Source organism: Balaenoptera borealis (assembly GCF_965194805.1).
Source record: "Balaenoptera borealis genome assembly, chromosome: 12".
Classification (NCBI taxonomy): Eukaryota; Metazoa; Chordata; class Mammalia; order Artiodactyla; family Balaenopteridae; genus Balaenoptera; species Balaenoptera borealis.
The window spans coordinates 79458784-79477667 of NC_138869.1; the positions used below are offsets into that span (position 1 = coordinate 79458784).

Sequence of the window (18884 nt, forward strand, 5' to 3'; positions counted from 1 at the left end):
TGCCTAAGTGTAGAGATCTGACTTGGCCTTGGACTATTTGTTGTCACCTATGGAGAACTAAGGAAAGGCGAAGGCTTGGGCCCCCCACTCTAGCCGGCCATTTAAAAAAATGTCTCTTGACTCAGCACGAGCACTTTCTCTTCACGCAGCTGGGAGGGTCTGGGTGCAATGAGGCAGCAGAGAGCACAGATCCCATTGCCTGGGGATGGGGGTCAAAGCCTAGTTCTACCGTGTCCTAGCTCTGTGGCCTTGGACAGTGGACTCGGTCTCTCTGAGCTTCACTTTCCTCATCTGTAACTGGGGAGTAATAATAGGACCCACCCAGGGAATTCAAGGAGCTAAATAAGCAAGGCATTCAGAACAGCACAGAGCCATGGCTATTGTTATTCAGTTTCCAAACGTATTCTCTGACTTCTGAAAGTGCAGAGACACTCATGGGACCAAAGAGGACTGGGGAATGAGGGTTGATTTTTCTACTTCATAAGTCAAGTCAGCTCTCCTCTGTTTATCTCACCTTATTTCCCCTGATATCCCCCCCACCCATCAATTCCCGACATTTTCCACTTCAAGCGCATTATATTCCGGGGATAGGCAGAACAGCTGTGCAAAAAACAAAAGCCCATGACTGTTTTTTAACTCCAAAGGCCATGGAGCAGGTTCTAAAGTCAAGGGTCAATATTTAAGATGATTGGAATATAAGGTACACTGAGGTGACCTGAAAGCAGCTGGAAGACCCACTGCCCTTCAGATTTCTCTCCAGTGCGTGTCACGGTCCTTCACATTCCCACCGTTAGACTCACTTCTCTGGGTTCAGGGTATCCACATGGGCCCTTGTTAAGTCATGGGCAGTGTTCCCATAATGGACTGTGCATCGGAATCCCTGGGGCACTAGTTAATTATAGATGCCCGGGACCTCCTCCCCACAAGACTGTGATTCATAAGTGTGTGCCGGAATTTGTAAAGCATCCCAGGTAGATCGTGTGATCATGCGAGGCTGGGACACCCTGTTCTGGTTGAGATCACTCAGGTCTAGGGTCAGGATCTCCAGGTTTCTCCCTCAGCTTGTGCAGAAGAAACCAGAGTACAGGCCCCAGAAAGTCATCTTGTCTGCCATGAGGATTAAACCTCTTCCTTCCTCCAAGGGACTGTGTGAGGATAAAATCAGATGAGACTCGAAAATGCTTCCGAAACCGTACGGACACATAAGGAACCGTTTTAAGGGAGTATAGGAAATCAGGCTGGGAATGGGAATGCAGGCCTGGTTAGAGTGTCCTCAATGTCAGGTAGAAGCAGGGGAACTTGATCTAGCAGGTAGAGGAGTGGCTATGACCAAGAGAGTATTCCAGGAAGATTAAGCTCATGGTATCAAACATGGCAGACAGGAGAAGAGACAGGCTGTCGGCAGGATGCCGTCTTAGGGAGTGATGAGATGACATAGTGGTAGGAAACAAGGAAATAAATCATTTCTACGGTAGAGACTGGTTTGTTGTTTGTTCAAGCCTGCTTCCGCTTTTCCTGAAAACACAGCTCAGTGACACTTGAGTTCTGGACTATGGAAAGAGGCTGGAAGTGATTTGGCCACTTCCAGGCAGGGACCATGCACGGTCTTCATGTGATCCTCCACGTCTTCCACATGATGCTCCATCCTTCCCCCTGTGCTGGTCGAATGCAGAGTCCAGCAGAGGAGTTGGCAGCCTTAGGGAGTGGCAGGACCACAGGGCAGAAGGAGCCAGAGGAAGGAAGATCGTTCACCAAACCCTCCACTGAGCTCTTGTGGGAACAAGGTGATGGGTGCATACTGACCAATACAATGCCCTACACTTAAACAATGAAAACTCTAGTTTACGAAAGGAGTTCATGTTTCTGATTTTATTTGACCCTTATAATAATCCCACCAGACAGATAACACCTTCTACGTACTCCTAAAGTACTCCAAGGAGGAGAGGTCACGTAACCTTCCCTACATGGCATCCTTATCTCCCGAAAGTCCTGTGGTCCAGCCCTGCTCAGAACCCTTTATCTCCACAGGAAAAATCTGAGGCATTTGTGATAAAGGACCACAGACATATGGCTCCTTTGGTTTCCAAGGCAAAAAAACAAAGACAGAGTGGATGCTAGATTTTATGATATGACTACAAAACGCCACAGAATCCAAATGTGAAAATGAAGAAAAGGCAGGTGAGATTGCCCGCCCCCCGCCCCGCCCCGCTGCAACCACCCACCTGCTGTGTTTCCTGGGTCTCTGCTCCCTGTCAGCTTTGGGAAGCACAGGTGGGCAGTGAGGGGAGAAGAGCCTTGGGCTGAGTCAAGAAGTCTTTATCTGCTGTCATGCCAACCTCCCAAACTGAGTTTTTAAGCAATAGTAACTGGGACGTGGTTTCCACTTCCTCTGCGTTTTAGGTAATGGGTTCGCAGTTGGCGTCCATTCACTACACACCCTCCCCTCCTTCACCTTCTGTGTTATCTCCAGTCTGATACTTGAGTCTTCCCCGCTTACCCTAGAATAATGATAAACTGAAGTGGAAAACATCACCTTGAGCTCCGTAGAGGCTGGTATAGGGTATAGGGTAACCAGCACCAAACTTCTACACACCACAGCCTGGGGGTCACCCAAGACACAGTGTGATGAACTCCACTTCAGAATACCTCTCCTTAGATACAAAGGGGCCAGGCACGCCACCTTCAGATTATTAAGTACTTTCCTCGCTTTTGAAATATAATTGCCCCACAAGCACGAGGTAACACATGCGATCTTCTGCATTTTAAATAAAAGCCCAAATCACTCAGTTTGCCTCATGATCCGACCCAAACTTATATATCTGTCTGCCTTCCCCACATCCCTTCACACGCTTTGCCAAAGAACAGTAGAATGCTTAGTTCTTCTAGACACTTCCTGACACTTCTTGCCTCTACAAGCCATCGTCCATACGGTTTCCTCTGTCTGGGACATCATGTTTATTTCCTACCGCTCTGCTTCTTCATCACCTTTGTTAAATCCTCCTGGGCCTCATTCCTCCCTCTCAAATGGACATTTCCTAAAGCACAGTCCTTACCTCTTTAGCCCTTCTCCAAGCTCCCTCGTCCAGGGAACCCATGCCTTCAAGGGTGGTAGGAAGGAAACACGAGTTCAAATCCACACCCCTAGCCTGACCTTTATCTCATTGTTAGCTCTGGTTTTCCAGGACTCCAATGGCCATCTGCCCTCAACTAGCCTGCCATCACCTCAAACAGAACAGTTCTAAAACCAGAAGATTAGTCTCATTACCAACAACAACTCCCTTCCTCGAGGCTCTATTTCTATCCTAGATCCGTAGGGTTTCCAGGTTAAAAAGGAACCGTAAAGCTGAAGCTCAATTCGTTCATCTGCACTCAATCCACTTACAGCAGCTTGGACGATAGTGGCCAAGCCCATCAACAGCATCAGCATCCCAGACCTGGAGACCAGTCTCTCCAGAGGTGAACTGACCATGAACCTAAACTGGGGCCCCCCTCCTGTGTTCGCACAGGCTTCTTCCAAGGCCTGTGCTCGTTCTGCACCCACGTCACTCTTGCCCAGCAGGCTCTTCCTCTCGGCCCCAGCTTGAGCTCACGGTGGCCTCCCCACAGCAAACCCTGGAGGAGCCTCCCCCCCGGCCTCTGCTGCAAGGCTCTCCTTCTTCATAAGCACCGCGAGCACAGTCATAAGAGCGAAGGCAGAAACAGTGGCAGTACACGCGTCATCTCGCTTCTCTTCCTTAAACCCATAAAGCAGGTAACCGGAAATGTTAGACTGTGAATTTATCCGACAAGAGGGAGTCAGACCACATGACTTCTAAGAGGTTTTTCCCAATCAGAAATTCTATGATTTTATGATTGTTGAGCCCATCTTACAGAAGAGGAAGCTTGGCCTTAAAGAAAGCCACACAACCAATACGCAGCAGAGCCAGACCTGGAATCCAGGTTTTCTTACTTTGAATTCATTAATCTTCCCACCACATCGTGCAAAATAGCATAGGAACCATTCTAACGAAGCAGGGACCAAATCAAGCTCCTACCCTGGGTAGAACCCTCTGGTAACTCCCCATTACTTACCAGGGGGCAAAACCCACTTCCCTGCCATTCAAAACCCCTTCCCACTGCTGCGTTTCTATCTTATTTCCAACTGTGGCCCTCCACATACCGCTCCCTTCAGCCAACCTTGTATACCCACTGGGCCCCGCGCATCCTCACCTCCACACTGTTTCTGGACCTGACGTGCTTTCCCACGCCTAGTCACTCAGTGACTCTCATCGCTCTTCAGAGCACGACTCAGGCCCCACCTCCCCGCAGACTAGACCTGGAGGCCTCATTTGAGCCACGTGGGTCCCTTCATCGGCTCCCCTCATCTCGTTTCCTACCACTCACGGGGCATGATGTTGGCATTTTTACTCCTCAGCTGCAAGTTCATGGGCTGCTGAGACCCCATCTTCTTTGATCTCCCCTCCCTGATTTCAGCTTTCACTGAGGCTGGCACAGAGTAGGCGGCTCCATAAACATGTTTGTTAATTGGTTAATTGATGGATGGATTGTCTTTAATCTCTTAACTCCTCGCATTTCTTATCTCACTAATACTTCCTTCATGCCCAGCTTTTTAAATTACTTGTCACTCCTATATCATAAAAAAATTACAAAGGAAGAAAAGCAAGTTTAAAAGAAAGGTCAAAAGCATTCCTTTCCTCCCTTTTCTGGTTTATTTAGGGCCGATCTGGGGTGATTCAGGCTAATGAGCATATTTGTCTCAGCCTCCTCCATCCCAAGAAATGCACGCTTCCAGTGGGGAGTCGACTTTCTCTTGCCCTTTGGATCCTCCACTGGGCAGGTTCAACCCTACTTACCCATGATCTAGGCCAGTGGTTCTCAACCTTTGACGAATCCCAGGATCACCCAGGGGTAGATGCCTGGGAGTCACCCCCACCTCCTGAATGTGAATCTCTGGGGACAGGGCTGGGCAGGTCCATATGAAAAAGCTTTGCAGTGACTTTTTCATGCCCCAAAGGTTGGAGGCCAGTGGCCTAGCCATTGTTCACCGTGAGCGCTGTAATAAACATAACTCAAAGAACCTTCCCGAGCTAACAGAGCTAGAGGGGACTTTGTTTTAGGGTTAAAAACTCCATTTCTTTTTACCAGAAAGAATTCATTTTACTTCTGACGGCAGATTATCTATCTTATTTATCCTTAAAGCACTTCACATCTCAGAACTAAGATACTCCCTGAATAAATATATGAGTGTGCAAAGTAGAGTCTCACTCAGGGAGCTGGCAGAGACACTTCCTTGGTAGTTGGAGCTGACCCCTCACAAGCAGCGTCAGATCTAAGATGCCCCCGGGGTGGAGACTCACACCTTCAGGAAGCCCATGCTTTAAACACTTCGCATCTTCACTATTTCTGGTCTTCCAGCTTCGATGAAAAAGACAACTGAGAATGTCTCCTGGGTAACAGTTTTTAAAGGTACCAGATATTGAGAGTCTCTTATGTTTTTCCTATAGTCCAGATAGATAATACACGTAAATGTGTGTGTGTGTTTTCTAGGAGAGTAACCATGGCTAGGCAGAGCTTGAAGTTTGCAAGCAAGTGAGAAAATCTGCATAGAGATCCCAGGGGTCCTCTTGGAACTAAAGGACCTGGACTCCAGAGCCTTCTCCTTATTGAAGGGTCAAAGTTGTAGCACCTATGGATGAGCCGGGGAGGCCCAACCTGGAATCCAGTGACAAGAAGGGGATAAAACCCCGGAAGTATCATCCCCATGGAGCTGAAAGGGGAGGGGCCAGTGCAGCACCCCCAGTGGTTTGATGCATCCTGGTCCAGCCCCTCGAGCTATGTGGGAGCAACTACAGGAGGAATCAACATCTCTTGAGTTGGAAGAATCCACCCATTGGTCAGAGATCTACACTCTCCCTGTGGTTACATTACTTCAGACAGTGGCCTGTGGGGGACTCCAGCTCCTGAAGCAGCAGCCCTGTGGGAGGCGATCAGATCCAGAGACAGCTGTCCTGTGCTCGGGCTCCCAGCGGCCTTTGTCCCAGCTCCAGCAATGAGGCAGCAGAACATAGGATTGAGTGTCTGACTTCTGGGACACATCAAGGAAGGAACATGCAAAGGCTTGGCTTCTCACTTTTTGGGCTATACTGGGCCTGCAGAGGAGGCTTTACTTAGACCCCAGATTCATACACAGCTTGTTCAATGCTCACACTCACCGCAGGAAATAGGTATTGCCATTATCAGTAGTGGTAAGAAAACCGTGACCCAGAGAGGTCAAGCAGCCTGTCCTAGCTCACACAGCAGATGACCCTCAGTCTGACACCAAAAACTGCACTTTTCTACTACACCTCCTGTCACCACTCATGTGGGCCCAGCATCTGGAATCTCAAAAGGAACCAAGAATGGAAAGCTTTTGACCTGACCGTCTAAATTGATGGGCTCTTTGCCCTGGGTGGAGAGAGCCACCAAACACCCAGAGAAACAGCCCAAGTCGGCACGGAGGCAGGACCTGACACCACTGGCTGTAGGCTTTAGCATCTTGAGACCCTCAGTCCTCACTCCCACCGCCTGCCAGGGAACCTGGGATGTGTATGAGTCGCCCTTTGACATTAGCACTCCCATGGATGTGTTACCAGGTAAGGATGCATTCGCTGACACAGCAGGGCAGATGAATTGGTGTATTGGATTATTGACCAAAGGTCAAAACCAAGAGGTAGTGGGAAAGAAAAACAGTGGCATAATGTGATAAAAGGAACTTCAAAACCTGATAAACCCATGCTTGGGCAGGTGACCAGGCAGCCAGTGGGCAGCTGGGGTCTGAGAGGCAACACAACATTTGATCCTGTCTGTTCTGGAAGTCAGATGACCACACCACGGGTCACCATGTCTTGACTTGTGCTCTGCACCACTGTCAGAGCCTTTCGGACCACTCAGTAAATGAAAAGACTAGTCATTTCCATCAGACAATCAGCAGGACTCCGTTCTGTTTCCCCCAGGCTGAATTGATGATTATTTACTAGACCGACCCCATGCACGGATTGTTCTGGAGCCCTGCAGATAGGGCTTTAGAGTCCGTCAGCATCTGTTCACGGAACACCGGTTGGCTGCAAGCTCTCTATCAACAACGCTCCTGATTGGGATGACCACGATGCCCAGAGGCTGTTAGAAGTTCTAGACATTCATCTGCACTAACAAGGCCGCCTAGTTCGGCTGTGGCAAAGCTGACTGCCTCGGGACCCGCCTCTGATGAGGACGCAGTGGCTCTCCACCAGAGCTGCACGCGGGAGTCACCTGCGGGTGTGGGTAAAAATACCACTTCTGGGTCCCACCCACAGAAACTCTGCTGTAATTGACCTGGGGAGCAGCCTGGCATCAGGAGTTTTAAAATCTCCCCCAGATGATTTGAATATGTAGCCAAAGTTGAGAACCACTGGTTTCTGTTGAAACTCACACCCTTGGCCCCAAGAGACATTTGTTGCCAACTGGTGCACCATCATCACTTCACTTTGGTGGCTTTCTACCTCCGGGGTCTAGGGGTGGGACTGGGGGTGAGGGAGTCGATACAGATGGAGATCTAACTATGCAGCACATCCTGTGTTTGTCTTCCCAAATCACTTTCTGTTTTGCTTTTATTTCCGTGCTCTTTCTTCTTTCAATAAACCACACTCACTGCCACTATCAACTCTAACCTGTTGTCCTCCCTTTGTGATCAAAGTCCCAGCTGTGTATGATCTCATTTATTCTCAAAATAGCCCTGCGAGTGAGGAATCAGCCAGGCCATTGTTCTCTAAGGCAAATCAGGGACCTGCAGATCAAGAAAGGTTCTATCTGCCATGGAACTCATATCCTTATCGAAGTCCATGTGTTCATGGCAATTTCCAATTTACAAAATGCTTTCCTCTATTTGTTCCTGTGGCATCCTCACAGCCAGTCTGTGGGGGAGGTATTTTCATAACCAGGGTGGCCACACGTCCTGCACAACATCGGTGACACCTGTTGTCCCAGCCTAACCATTGGAAGCACCTTTCTCTCTCAGAAGTGTCTTGGTTTGGACAATTCAAGATACGGGCACCTTATTTGTAACCACCCTCTTGTTTTAAGAGGGGTGTATTGAGACTCATACACTTGTTCATACACTCTGAACTTGTTCAGAGTCACTCGACAAATGAGAGGCAGAGACAAGATTTGAACCCAGGTCTCTGTCTCCTTTTCCCCATCCACATTAGTTGGCAAATGAGAATCAGAGCTGACCTCCTCAAACCTCTGTGATCTCTTAAACACCCCCATTAGAATGTTCCCTGGACGGGAGAGACTTGGAGTACAGAGCAGGGATGGGCAGGAGCTTTGACAGCGTTTTATGACCACATTAGAATGGACTAGTAAGTTGCCAGGAAGTGTCGTCTTGGAAACACTTGAAAGCCTGACTTGGCAAAAGAAGGTGCAAGACCTGACATATGGGTGTTTGGAAAAGAGTAAGAAATTTAGAGTCTAAACTGCTAGTTGAGGACTGGATCTGAATGCTATTTACTGCCATCTACTTCTGGGCATTTCTCATTAGCTCCCTGAGCACCTGAGTTATTCAACCATAAAACGGGACAAATCATCATCCTTAGTTCCTGAGGTTGTTATAGGGAGAGTAAACGGCTGCTTGCCAAGTGCTCTGACAGCATCACGTCTCAAGAAGTACCTGGGAGCCACATTTATTTGTTTACATCACTTTTCCTGAGTGAACCAAGGCTCACAAACAAGGATGCTGGGAATCTGATGAGATAAGGTATTTGAATGCGCTTCCTAAGTCCTAAAACGCTGCCATTTAGTATTATTATTAGCAGCGGCAGTAGTAACAGATAATGATTATCAATTGATGTGGCACAGAATCGTATGTCCTTGAAACTCTCTGGATTATGGAGGTTTTGAATGACACACCCAGGGGACAGGCCAGGTTTGGGGGGGAGTCCCTTCATGGAAGTGTTGAAGATGACCACATCACAACTCTTACTGGGTGAGGCAAGACCTGCCTGGGAGGCTTCCTAGAAACCAACCTGCTGGGCCTGCAGAAATGACCTCGGATACCTGACCCCTTCAACAAGAAGGACTTTCTTCTGATGGGAATCATACAGCTAAGATACACCGCAAACTATGGAAATGCCTGATTCTATAAATCAGGACATTGCTTCTCTAACACGAAACCGTTCAAAGCCTGGGCAGTGTCTTTATTTTCACAATTTTTTTCAGCCTTTACTTGTCCCTGTAAATGGTAACTACTAACCAGAAGCTCAAAAGGGGGGTGGGGGAATCAAAAGAGCTTTCCTATCTGATTTTTTTGTTCCCTCATCAATCTGGTTTCTGCACTGACCAAGAAGGCCTGCCTGGCTCTCATGGGTTCCTTTCCTTTAGGGAAAAAAAAAACAAATGACAACACAGGTACTTTAGAATTCTTGTGGGCACCGGGGGCTGCGAAGTGAGCTTTCTATACAAATGGAGAAACCCTCCAAGCTGCCAACATGAAATTCAGAAGGTGCAGGTAGAATGGTCTTCTCACCTAGGAGTGGGGCAAAGGGCTCCTTTGGCTCTAAAAGAGTCAATTTGTGTTTCAAATATCTTTCAGGAACTTGACACCGTGAAACTACCTGCTCCCAAGGAATCTGAGAAAGTCCTAGAATAGCTTTCCTCAAGAAGAACAGCAAGACTCCTTGCTCTGTAAAAGCTCTCCGTATTCACTCCCTAGACCGCAGGCTTGGACGCTGGGGGTCAGGGCAGACCTGCCGGGCCCTGGGTCCAACACTGCCCAGCCTGGGAGGACATGACCTCTTTCATTACCTGGTCTGCCAGAGAGCCTGGAAATCCTCCCAGAGGGGTGCCAGAAACCAAATGAGGGAGACAGAAGCCTCATTTGGGGGGAGAGAAACAGGTTGAGGAAAGTAAGTCTCACTAAAAAACAAATGTAATATCTATGGATAATTTTGAAAAATAACCCTCCAAAATGAAAAAATCCAGCGGAAAAAATTTAACAAAGCTTCGTGGTAGGCTGGGCCAACTGAGACAGAGCAATTTCCAAGTGTAAGGTAAGTCACAACTGGTTTATTATTTTTTAGGTGTCAAAAGGTACCGAAGACCAAAAGGTCATACAGAGCTTACACTTTCTGTGAAAATCTATTTGCTTAATTAGTTTGTATTAGATAAGGATCCTTTGGCCAAAACAAATTTAAAAGAAGTGTATATTCCCCATCCCTGGGGAATATATATGCCTTTTAAATTCAGCCAGGAGGCCCCTGACAGGCACCAAGTTCTCTTCCCTTCTCAGTTACCTGTATATGTCTAAGGAAATTGCATTCTGAGGGTTTTTCCCTTTTGTGAAAGGTCTCAGCGCTCAGGCAGCCTGCCGACGCCCCCTCCCCCAAGTCCTGGCGACTCTGCACCGCCCCGGAGGCAACTTCCCTGCGCCTCAGGTTTCCCCGCTTCTGCTGCACGAAGACCTATCAAATGTTTCTTTCTTATTACGCTCAAGGACCGGGAGACGCTGCCTCGGCCTCCATCCTTCCCCCTCCAGGTTGCAAAGGAAGTGCAGCAGGTTTGGATGTTAGCCCGTTTCTGTCCATGGAGCGAGGCAACTTAATTTAATTTTTTCCCCTGTGCCCCTTCCTCCCAGTCTGCCCCAGGTTACCCTTAGCCTTTCCTGCTACAACCCCGCAGAAGCATAATTATGACAATTACAGTAATGTGGGCGAGTGGAGTGTTTGGTTTCTGCTTTGCAGGTCACAGAGCAAGAAAACGTCTTTGTTTCCTTTTGCTTTTCTTTTAATAGCTCTGAGTAAAAGAGAAAAGGGGGATTTTAAGAAATGTTATTTTTGCTTTGCCAAAGGTCATATTATTAGTAATGCTTTCTTTTCTCCCTCTTCCTTCCCCTCACCCCCCAATTTTAGAAGAAAGTTTCAGGGGTCCAGCCAGGTTCCTGCCATCTCCCTGCACCTGGAGATGCCCCTCAGGACAGGCCAAAATCGCGCCGGGCCAGGGTGACGGCTGGTCCTGCGGCGGGTTTGACAAACTGCCTGGCAGACTCTCCGAGAAGACAGCCACCTGCCAGACTGCACCTGACTCCATCCCTCCCGGGAGCCCCGAAGCAACAGAAAGGCCACCCAAGGGACCGTCAGGGCTGGGCTGCGCTCCCTGGGGAAGGTCCGGCGTCCCAGAGCGCTCGGCGCCCCGGGCACGTGAGCCTCGAGCCTGGCTGGAGGCGCGGCAGGTGCTGCGGCGCCGGGACGCCGACCTACCTTCACGAAGAGTTCGATCTCGGGGTCCCTGTCGTCCCCGTTAGCCGTCGCCGCGTCCGTCATGCCGTCGGCGCCCGGGGCCAGCGTCCCGGGCCGGGGAGGCGCCACCTCTGCGGCGCCCGGGCCAGCGCTCCTGCTCCTGCCGCTGCTGCTGCCCGGCTGGGCCCCCTGCGGAAGAAGTTTATCTCCTTTAATCTATTTATCTAGTTTATCTCCTTTAATCTATTTCTCCAGCCGGTGACAGCGGTGCCTGAGAGATCGGTGCCCCGGGCGATCACACGGAAAGGAGGGAAGCCAGGAGGGGACAGGGGGGCGGCGAGGGAGAAAGGTGGGCTCAGGGATGGGCGGCAGGTCCTGAGAGCAACAAGTGCCTCGCGCTGAGAGGTGTCACCGGATCCGCGCCCGGCAGCGATCCCGCGGTCGCCGCCCGCGCCCAAAATAGCCGGCGCCGCGGGGCGGGGTCAGCTCCGGCGGGCGGGAGGGAGGGGCTCCCCGCGAGCGCGGCCCCCGCCCCGCACCCCAGGCCCTGCGGGGCGCGCGCAGACCGGCCGGGCGGCAGCGCCACTGGGGTAGGAGGATGCCTTGGGAAAGGTAAAGGGGGATGGGAGTGGGGGGTGGAGAGGATGAGAGAAGAGAAGAGAAGAGAAAGGAAAGATGGCTTTAAGCTTTACGTTCATTAACGAAGCATCACGTCCTCCAAGTTACTTTCCTAGCAGCGTTACCCACGAGGAAAGCCCCTTCTTGCCTTAGGGATGCTCAGAGTGGGGAGAGCTGTGGGTAGCGGGGAAGAGAACGGAAGGACCCTGAAAACCATGCATTGGCCATCCTCCTGCTGGATCAATAGAGTAGGGCTGGGGGGAGGGGGAGGCAGGGATGGGCAGGGGGTGGTGCGTAAGGTAGAGAGAGAGGTGAGCTAGCCCAGTCGGGTGCAGCCAGAGCCAAGATCCTGTCCTTTAACCTTCATGGGCTGGTTTTCTTCCTCTTTCTTTCATTTTGTCTGTTGCATTCTCTTCTTTTTTCTTTCTTTTCTATTCTTATTTTACTTCTTTTCTCTCTCTCTCTTTTTTTTGTTTGGTTTTTTGTTTGTTTGTTTCTTTAGTGAAGTATAATACACGTATGGGGAAAAAAATGCACATCTTGTAAGCGGACAGTTAAATAAGTTTTCACAATCTGAACCCATCCATGAAACCAGCACCAGATGAAGAGGTAAAATGTTAGCTACCCGCCCAGAAGCTCATCCTGATCTCTCCTCTCTAGCTCTCCTCCCTCTCCACGGCTCTCACCCACCTGGGGTGAGACTTGTAACAGCACAGGGTAGTTTTGCCTGGAATCTTACAATAAACATAGTATATACTCCTCCGTGTCTGGCTTCCTTTGCTTACCAGTACGTTGGTGAGATTCATCCATTCTGCCGTGTGTAGTTGGAAACCACCCATTTTTATTGCCTCAATTTATTTATCCATTCTTCTGTTGATGGACATTTGCATAGTTTCCAGTTAATGACTACCATGGGGCTGCTATGAACATTCTATCAAAATCCTTTCACGACACATGGACACTTTTCTGTTGGCTATATACTCAGGAATGGAATTGCTTGGTTCTAGAGTATTAGAATGTTCTTGAATAAACATTGCCAGACAGTTTCCCCAAGTGGCTGTACCAATTTACATTCCTACCCTCCATTTCTTTTAAAAACAGGTGCTAAGTCTTTTGCGTCTGGAATCTGGTCAACTTCTATTTGTGTTCTTTGCCTTCTCTTTAGCTGCTCCTGTCTGTGGTCTTTCTTGCCTTACTTACAAATATATATTTGTTCCACAGCTTTCTAAGAAAAAAATTAATCACTTAATAAAAATAAGTAATACTTATTAGGTACCAGGCAAAAAAATGCTAAGCACTCTACTTGTCTTAACTTATTTAATTTTTACAGATAGTGTTATTATCCCAATTTTACAAGTGGGGAAAGTGAGGCACAGAGTTATTTAAGTAACTTGCCCGTAGTCATTCAGCTAGGAAATGGTGGAATCAGGATTTGAACTCAGACAGACAAAGCCCATGCTTTTAACTACTCTACTAACTGCCTCTCTCAAACTTCAGGCACACTGGGTAAGGCACTTTGGGGAAACAAAGGCACTGCCCTGGTCTTAATGTAGACTAAAATCTATTTCAGGAGAATAGTCCCATGAGAGGAAGACTAAGGCTGCCACACATGGCACATGGAGGGGCTACATAAGTCAGCATGTAGAGAGATTATTCACCACAGTTGGAGTGGCCAGAAAGAAAGACCTCATAGAGGAGAAGGCACTACAGCTGAACCTTCCTGAATAGTCAGACATCTGATAGGCAGAGAAGATGGCAAGGTATCCTGACCACCCTTTATGGCAGGCTGTTTCCCCATAAACTTCAAGTGCAAATGTCTCCTACTCACTGAAGAAAACAGTCACCAAGCCTAACTTGCAGCCCTCATGGTACACTATAGCTTCATCAAGGTGAGGCTTAATTGCTCTCCTCCTCCTTGTGGGCTTACATCACCAAAGCCTTTAGAGAAGCAGTCACCTTCATAGCTGTACATTCCAAGCCAATGACTGCATACTCTGGGAAGGACAAGGTTACAGAGGGAGACTGCTACGTTCACTGCATGCCACACAGATTCATCACTTTCCTGCTCTGGACAGTGGACAATATTCACAATAGCAATGTGAAAGAGGTAAACAAAATTATATGCTAAAGTGCCTTTGAGGGTTTTTTTTTTTGAATGAAAGATGCTTTACACATGTGATTATTTTCTTGGCTATGAGCTAAACAATGTGTGGTATGACCTCTACTTTCCCTAATCCCAAACCTAGCAGAGTTAGCTTCTATTTCATCTTCTCCAAAGATCTACCACTTACTGAAAAAAGGAACAGTTCCCTTTTAATTTCTAGATAATACCTCCCATTTGGACATCCCTGCAGATAACTGATAGTTTTGATCTTATAAACTTTCATTTTGCAAAAAAAAATTTCTTCTTTGGTTACAAAATATTTCTAGTTTTTAATTCCACAGTCTGCTTTAGTTCATGACAAAAAAGACCTTATTTTGTACCCTTTCATGTCAAAGCATAATTGGTTAAGCAATTCTAGCTTTCTTCAGAGAAACACTTCCCTGATCATATAGACTGTACTTCTAATAATCATAGTTTCACAAACTTGTTGCAAGTTTTGGATAAATCCTTAGTAGGAAAGCACTTCAAAAACATATTCAATGCTCACTTTAGCAGCACATATACTAAAATTAGAACAATACAGCAAAGATTAGAATGGCCCCAATGAAAGGATGACGTGCACATCTGTGCAACACCCATATTTTTGTATGATCGTTGAAGTCAGAAATTATAACTGATGTGATTGGGCTTTCAATATATTCGATTTAATGACATGACATAAAGGGTGAAGGCAAAGGAATTTATATAGCTGTAATGTTTCTATACTTTACTTGAAGTGGTGAACTATGAACTCTAAGCAGATTGAGAAAAGTTAGGTATGTATATGGTAACCACTCCTAAACAACAGCTATAAAAGTTACACAAAGAGATGTAGTTTAAAAAACCCAATATGTAAATTAAAATGTAATGACAAGAAATATTCAAATAATCTAAAAGGGGGAAAAAGAGAGCAAACAGAAAACTAATAATAAAATGGCACATTACAGAATCTCACTTCAAACATAATGATATAGATAAAGTAAAAAGATGGGGAAAAATACCATGCAAATGCTAATCAAAAGAAAGTTAGTCACCATATTAACACCAAACAACATAGACTCCAGAAAAAGGAAATCATCATGAATAAAGAGACGGGTATTACATAATGATAAAAGAGTCAACTCATCAAGAAGCTATAACAACCCTAAATGTGTATGTACCTAATAACAGAGCTTCAACATACATGAAGCAAAAGTGATAGAACTGAAAGAAGAAAAAGACAAATATGCAATTACATTTGGAGACTACAACACTCCTTTGTTAGAAATTGATAGCACAAGAAGACAAAAAAATCAGCAAGAGTATAGAAGACATAAATAATACTATCAAACAATTTGATCTAATAAACATTTATACAATATCCCACCCAAACAACAGAATACACACTATTTGCAAGTACACACAGAACATTCACCAAAATAGACACACAGAACATTCACCAAAATAGACCATATTCTGGGTTACAAAATAAACCTTATTATTTTTAAAAGAATGAAATCATACAACATATATTCTCTGACCATAACAGAATCAATTAGACCAATAATAAAGATATATGGAAAACCCCTAAATGTTTGGCAATTAAGCAATACAGTTTAAGAAATTCACTTGTTAACAAAGAGGCCTCAAGGCTAACTAGAAAATATTTTGAACTAAATACAAATGAACATAGAACATATCAAAATTTGTGAGATGCAGCTAATGCAGTACCTAGGAAGAAATCTATATGTAAAGTGTTCTTTTTAGAAAAGAATAAAGGTCTCAAATCAATAATCTAAGCTTCCACCTTAAAAAATTAGAAAAAGAATAGCCAGCTAAACACAAAGCAAGAAGAAGGAGTAAAATAATAAATATAAGCACAGAAATTAATGAAATTGAAAAAAAGATAAAACAATGGGGAAAATCAATGAAACCAGAAACTGGTTCTTGTAAAACATCAATAAAATTAATAAACTTCTAGCTATACTTACAAGAGAAAAAGAATATATTATTATGAAACAATGATGATCCTTATAAGGAAATTTTCCAAAAATGTTCACCTTACACAGTACCAGAGTGTATCATTAGTTATAGGCTCTAACTTTTATGTACCTAATGGTATTTAGTTGAATCCGCTCATTCTGCCCAAGGTAGCTATTTATATAGGAATCAGGTTGTTCAACCCTTACATTCTCTGCAGAGGATCTCTTGGACAAGCTCAAGGGCTTCAGGTTCAAGCTGAGGAGACTGGCAGATTTTGATGACAGCTGCAGAAGCACCAGTCATATTGTGTCTCTGTAGGAGGATCTAGTGAGGGTAGACACAGAGAGATGAGTGCTTCCACCTGCATGAGGTCACAGGTCGGGCCCTGAGGAGCATGGGGTGGGTTGCTAATTCTATTCCTTCATCAACTAATGTGCTCTTGGGCGTGCTCAACATCGCCAGTGATCTTTGTTAGAAATTGCCTACTGCCTACTTGTGCTCAGCAAAGGGAGAGGCCAGGGAGTAGGCTGGACTGAAGCCAAGGGTCCTTGTCAACAACTGTCACTCATCCCACTGATTCACTCATTACTCCACTAGAGTTTTGGGGGTGCCATGCTCTTTCTAGAACCCTCTGAGAACATGCAGTGTGCATATCACTTCCTGACAATGAGCAGATTTAGCTCCTGCATTATTTCTTCATGGAATTCCTTCATGGATTGAGTCATGTCTTTCTCACAAGAGTGAAAGTTCCTCGAGGAGAGGAATCCAGTTTTATGTCTCTTTTGCACAAGCCACAGAATGTAATGGCCCCTGGCTGTAAACTTGCAAACAAACTGATAATATTCCCAGTACAGTGTACATGCTCACTAAATAATGGTTGATGGAATCAGTTAATACATAACTGGCACCTATTTTATTCACAGCCTCTTCTTCCTCTTGGACTTCTGTACTCATATCTCTCAAAGGCTGATGTTAGTGAAATGGACATTACAGTGTGAAGTCTTTATAAGTATTCTAACTTTGAACTGAAACATAGGAAAGGGTTCTGTAACAATAATAATAGTTAACATTTACTAAGAGGCCACCATGTGTGGGAACTCTGAATCTCTTATTAGCTTGCTTCATCTTCATAATAACCCAAGGCAGGTGCTATTAGTCTCATTTCGCAAATGAGGAAGCTAAGACTTAAAGAGGTTAAGTAACTTGCCCAAGGTCACATAGATAATTATAAACAACACAGCTGGTATTCTGACCCAAGTCTCTCCATCATTAAAGCCTATTTTCATAACCACCAGAATTTACTGTGTATGTGAAGTAGGATGTGGCTGGATGAGGTAGAGATGCTGATAGAGATTTAGAAATTGCTTATTGAATCGGTAGGATCAGTGAATGGCTGGTCTTAGATAAGGATTGACTGGATTTGGGGACTCTGGAACCCTAAGAGACACCCAGAGATAAGCTGAAAAAAGAAATCGGGACCAAGAAGTAGCACATCAAAAATAAAAAATACCCAGCCCCTAGAGAAAGGAAAACCACAGGAGACAAAAGGCAAGAGAAAAGTGATCTCAGGTCATGTTCTATTGCATCACCATGCATTTCTGACAGGGTTTACTACTCTGGTGATTGTCCTCACTTAATGGCAAAGCTCATACTTCAGTCACAGCAAAATCACATAAAAACACAACTATTACACAAATGCACTTAAAAAACCTTGGTCCAAGGTAAATACATGTAACAAAATTCCAAAACAACTGTTGACCCATATTACTCTTACCCACACATCTGATTTTATTTTGGCCAACAGGTTCATTTTGCCAATTGACCAGAGACAGCCTTTAATAACTCAAAAAAGGGTGTGCTGTTAAAGGGAGTGAGGGTTGGAGAAGAAGCAAGGTGAGGGACATTGGGGATGGAAAGTCAGCACCTATACAAGTGGGAGCAGAATATAGAATGTTTTGAGGGAAGTGGGCAAATGTCCATTACCAAACATTTCTGAAAGGAAAAGTTAAGTGTTGTTATAATGATTGACAACTAGAATCCATCCTTTTTGTTAAAGGGGCCCCTAATTTTCCTTAAGATCCTACACCTCCTCCATTCACAGCCTGTTAGATTCAAGTGGAGTTTCAGGGGTGGATAGGTGACTCGTGTTGGCCAGTGGGAGCCTCTGAATCCCTCTGAGCACAGTGATTGGTTCAAAATGGACACATGATCAACTTGGATCCAGTGAGATCCAATTCTGGGACTTTTGTCAGAAAAGAGACAATTTTTTGAGACAATTTTTCCTTCTGCTGGACTTACGGAGAAACTAGGATATGATCCTGGAGCTGCTTGCACTATCTTGCCACCACTAAGATGGAGTCTCACTGAGAGTAAAGCCAACAGAGAGAAAACAAGGGCCAAGAGATGGAGAGAGGAAGACCATGTTCTGTGGGGGACTGGATGTCTTTGTGCCTAGAATTTCCTGTCCTGATGGTCAGTAAAATCTCTTTTTGGCTCAGACCATCTTCAGTTGGGTTTTCTGATGTTTGCAACTAGAGATTTATATCCACAGCAGTTAGAACCTGCATAGACTAAAGAGGGCCATGGGCAAGAGATGGTCCATATGACAGAAATAAGATCTCAGCAACAGAATGATGCACTTCAAAAAAGAGGCCACATCCTGAGATGAATAAAAAGTATTATTTTTAAAGGTCTAGTCCTCATAAAAACACTATGTAGTCTTCTCAGGCTCATAAGCTAAGATATAAGGTGAAAATAAAAATATGTTCAGAAATTGACAAAGTTACAGAGAAAAGTCCTATGTGTAGATTGAAGGTGATCATAGATAGCTACAGAATAAAATGACAAAATCATAAAACAATGTCTCCAGGAATTGATTTTTTTTGAATGTCTTACAATACAGTGAAAAGAGCACA

The 18884-nt window shown here is 45.6% G+C and overlaps 1 protein-coding gene across 1 annotated transcript in view; it reads right to left on the bottom strand.

Annotated features, from left to right (window-relative positions):
• The window catches only part of CLIC5 (chloride intracellular channel 5), a 109152-nt gene extending 97487 nt beyond the window's left edge, over window positions 1-11665 (bottom strand). Inside the window, exon 1 of the mRNA XM_082347662.1 lies at window positions 11268-11665. Within this exon, the coding sequence (XP_082203788.1) occupies window positions 11268-11330 (63 nt within the window). The 5' untranslated portion in view covers window positions 11331-11665. The remainder of the gene's footprint in view (window positions 1-11267) is intronic.
• Between the last annotated feature and the right edge of the window lie 7219 nt (window positions 11666-18884).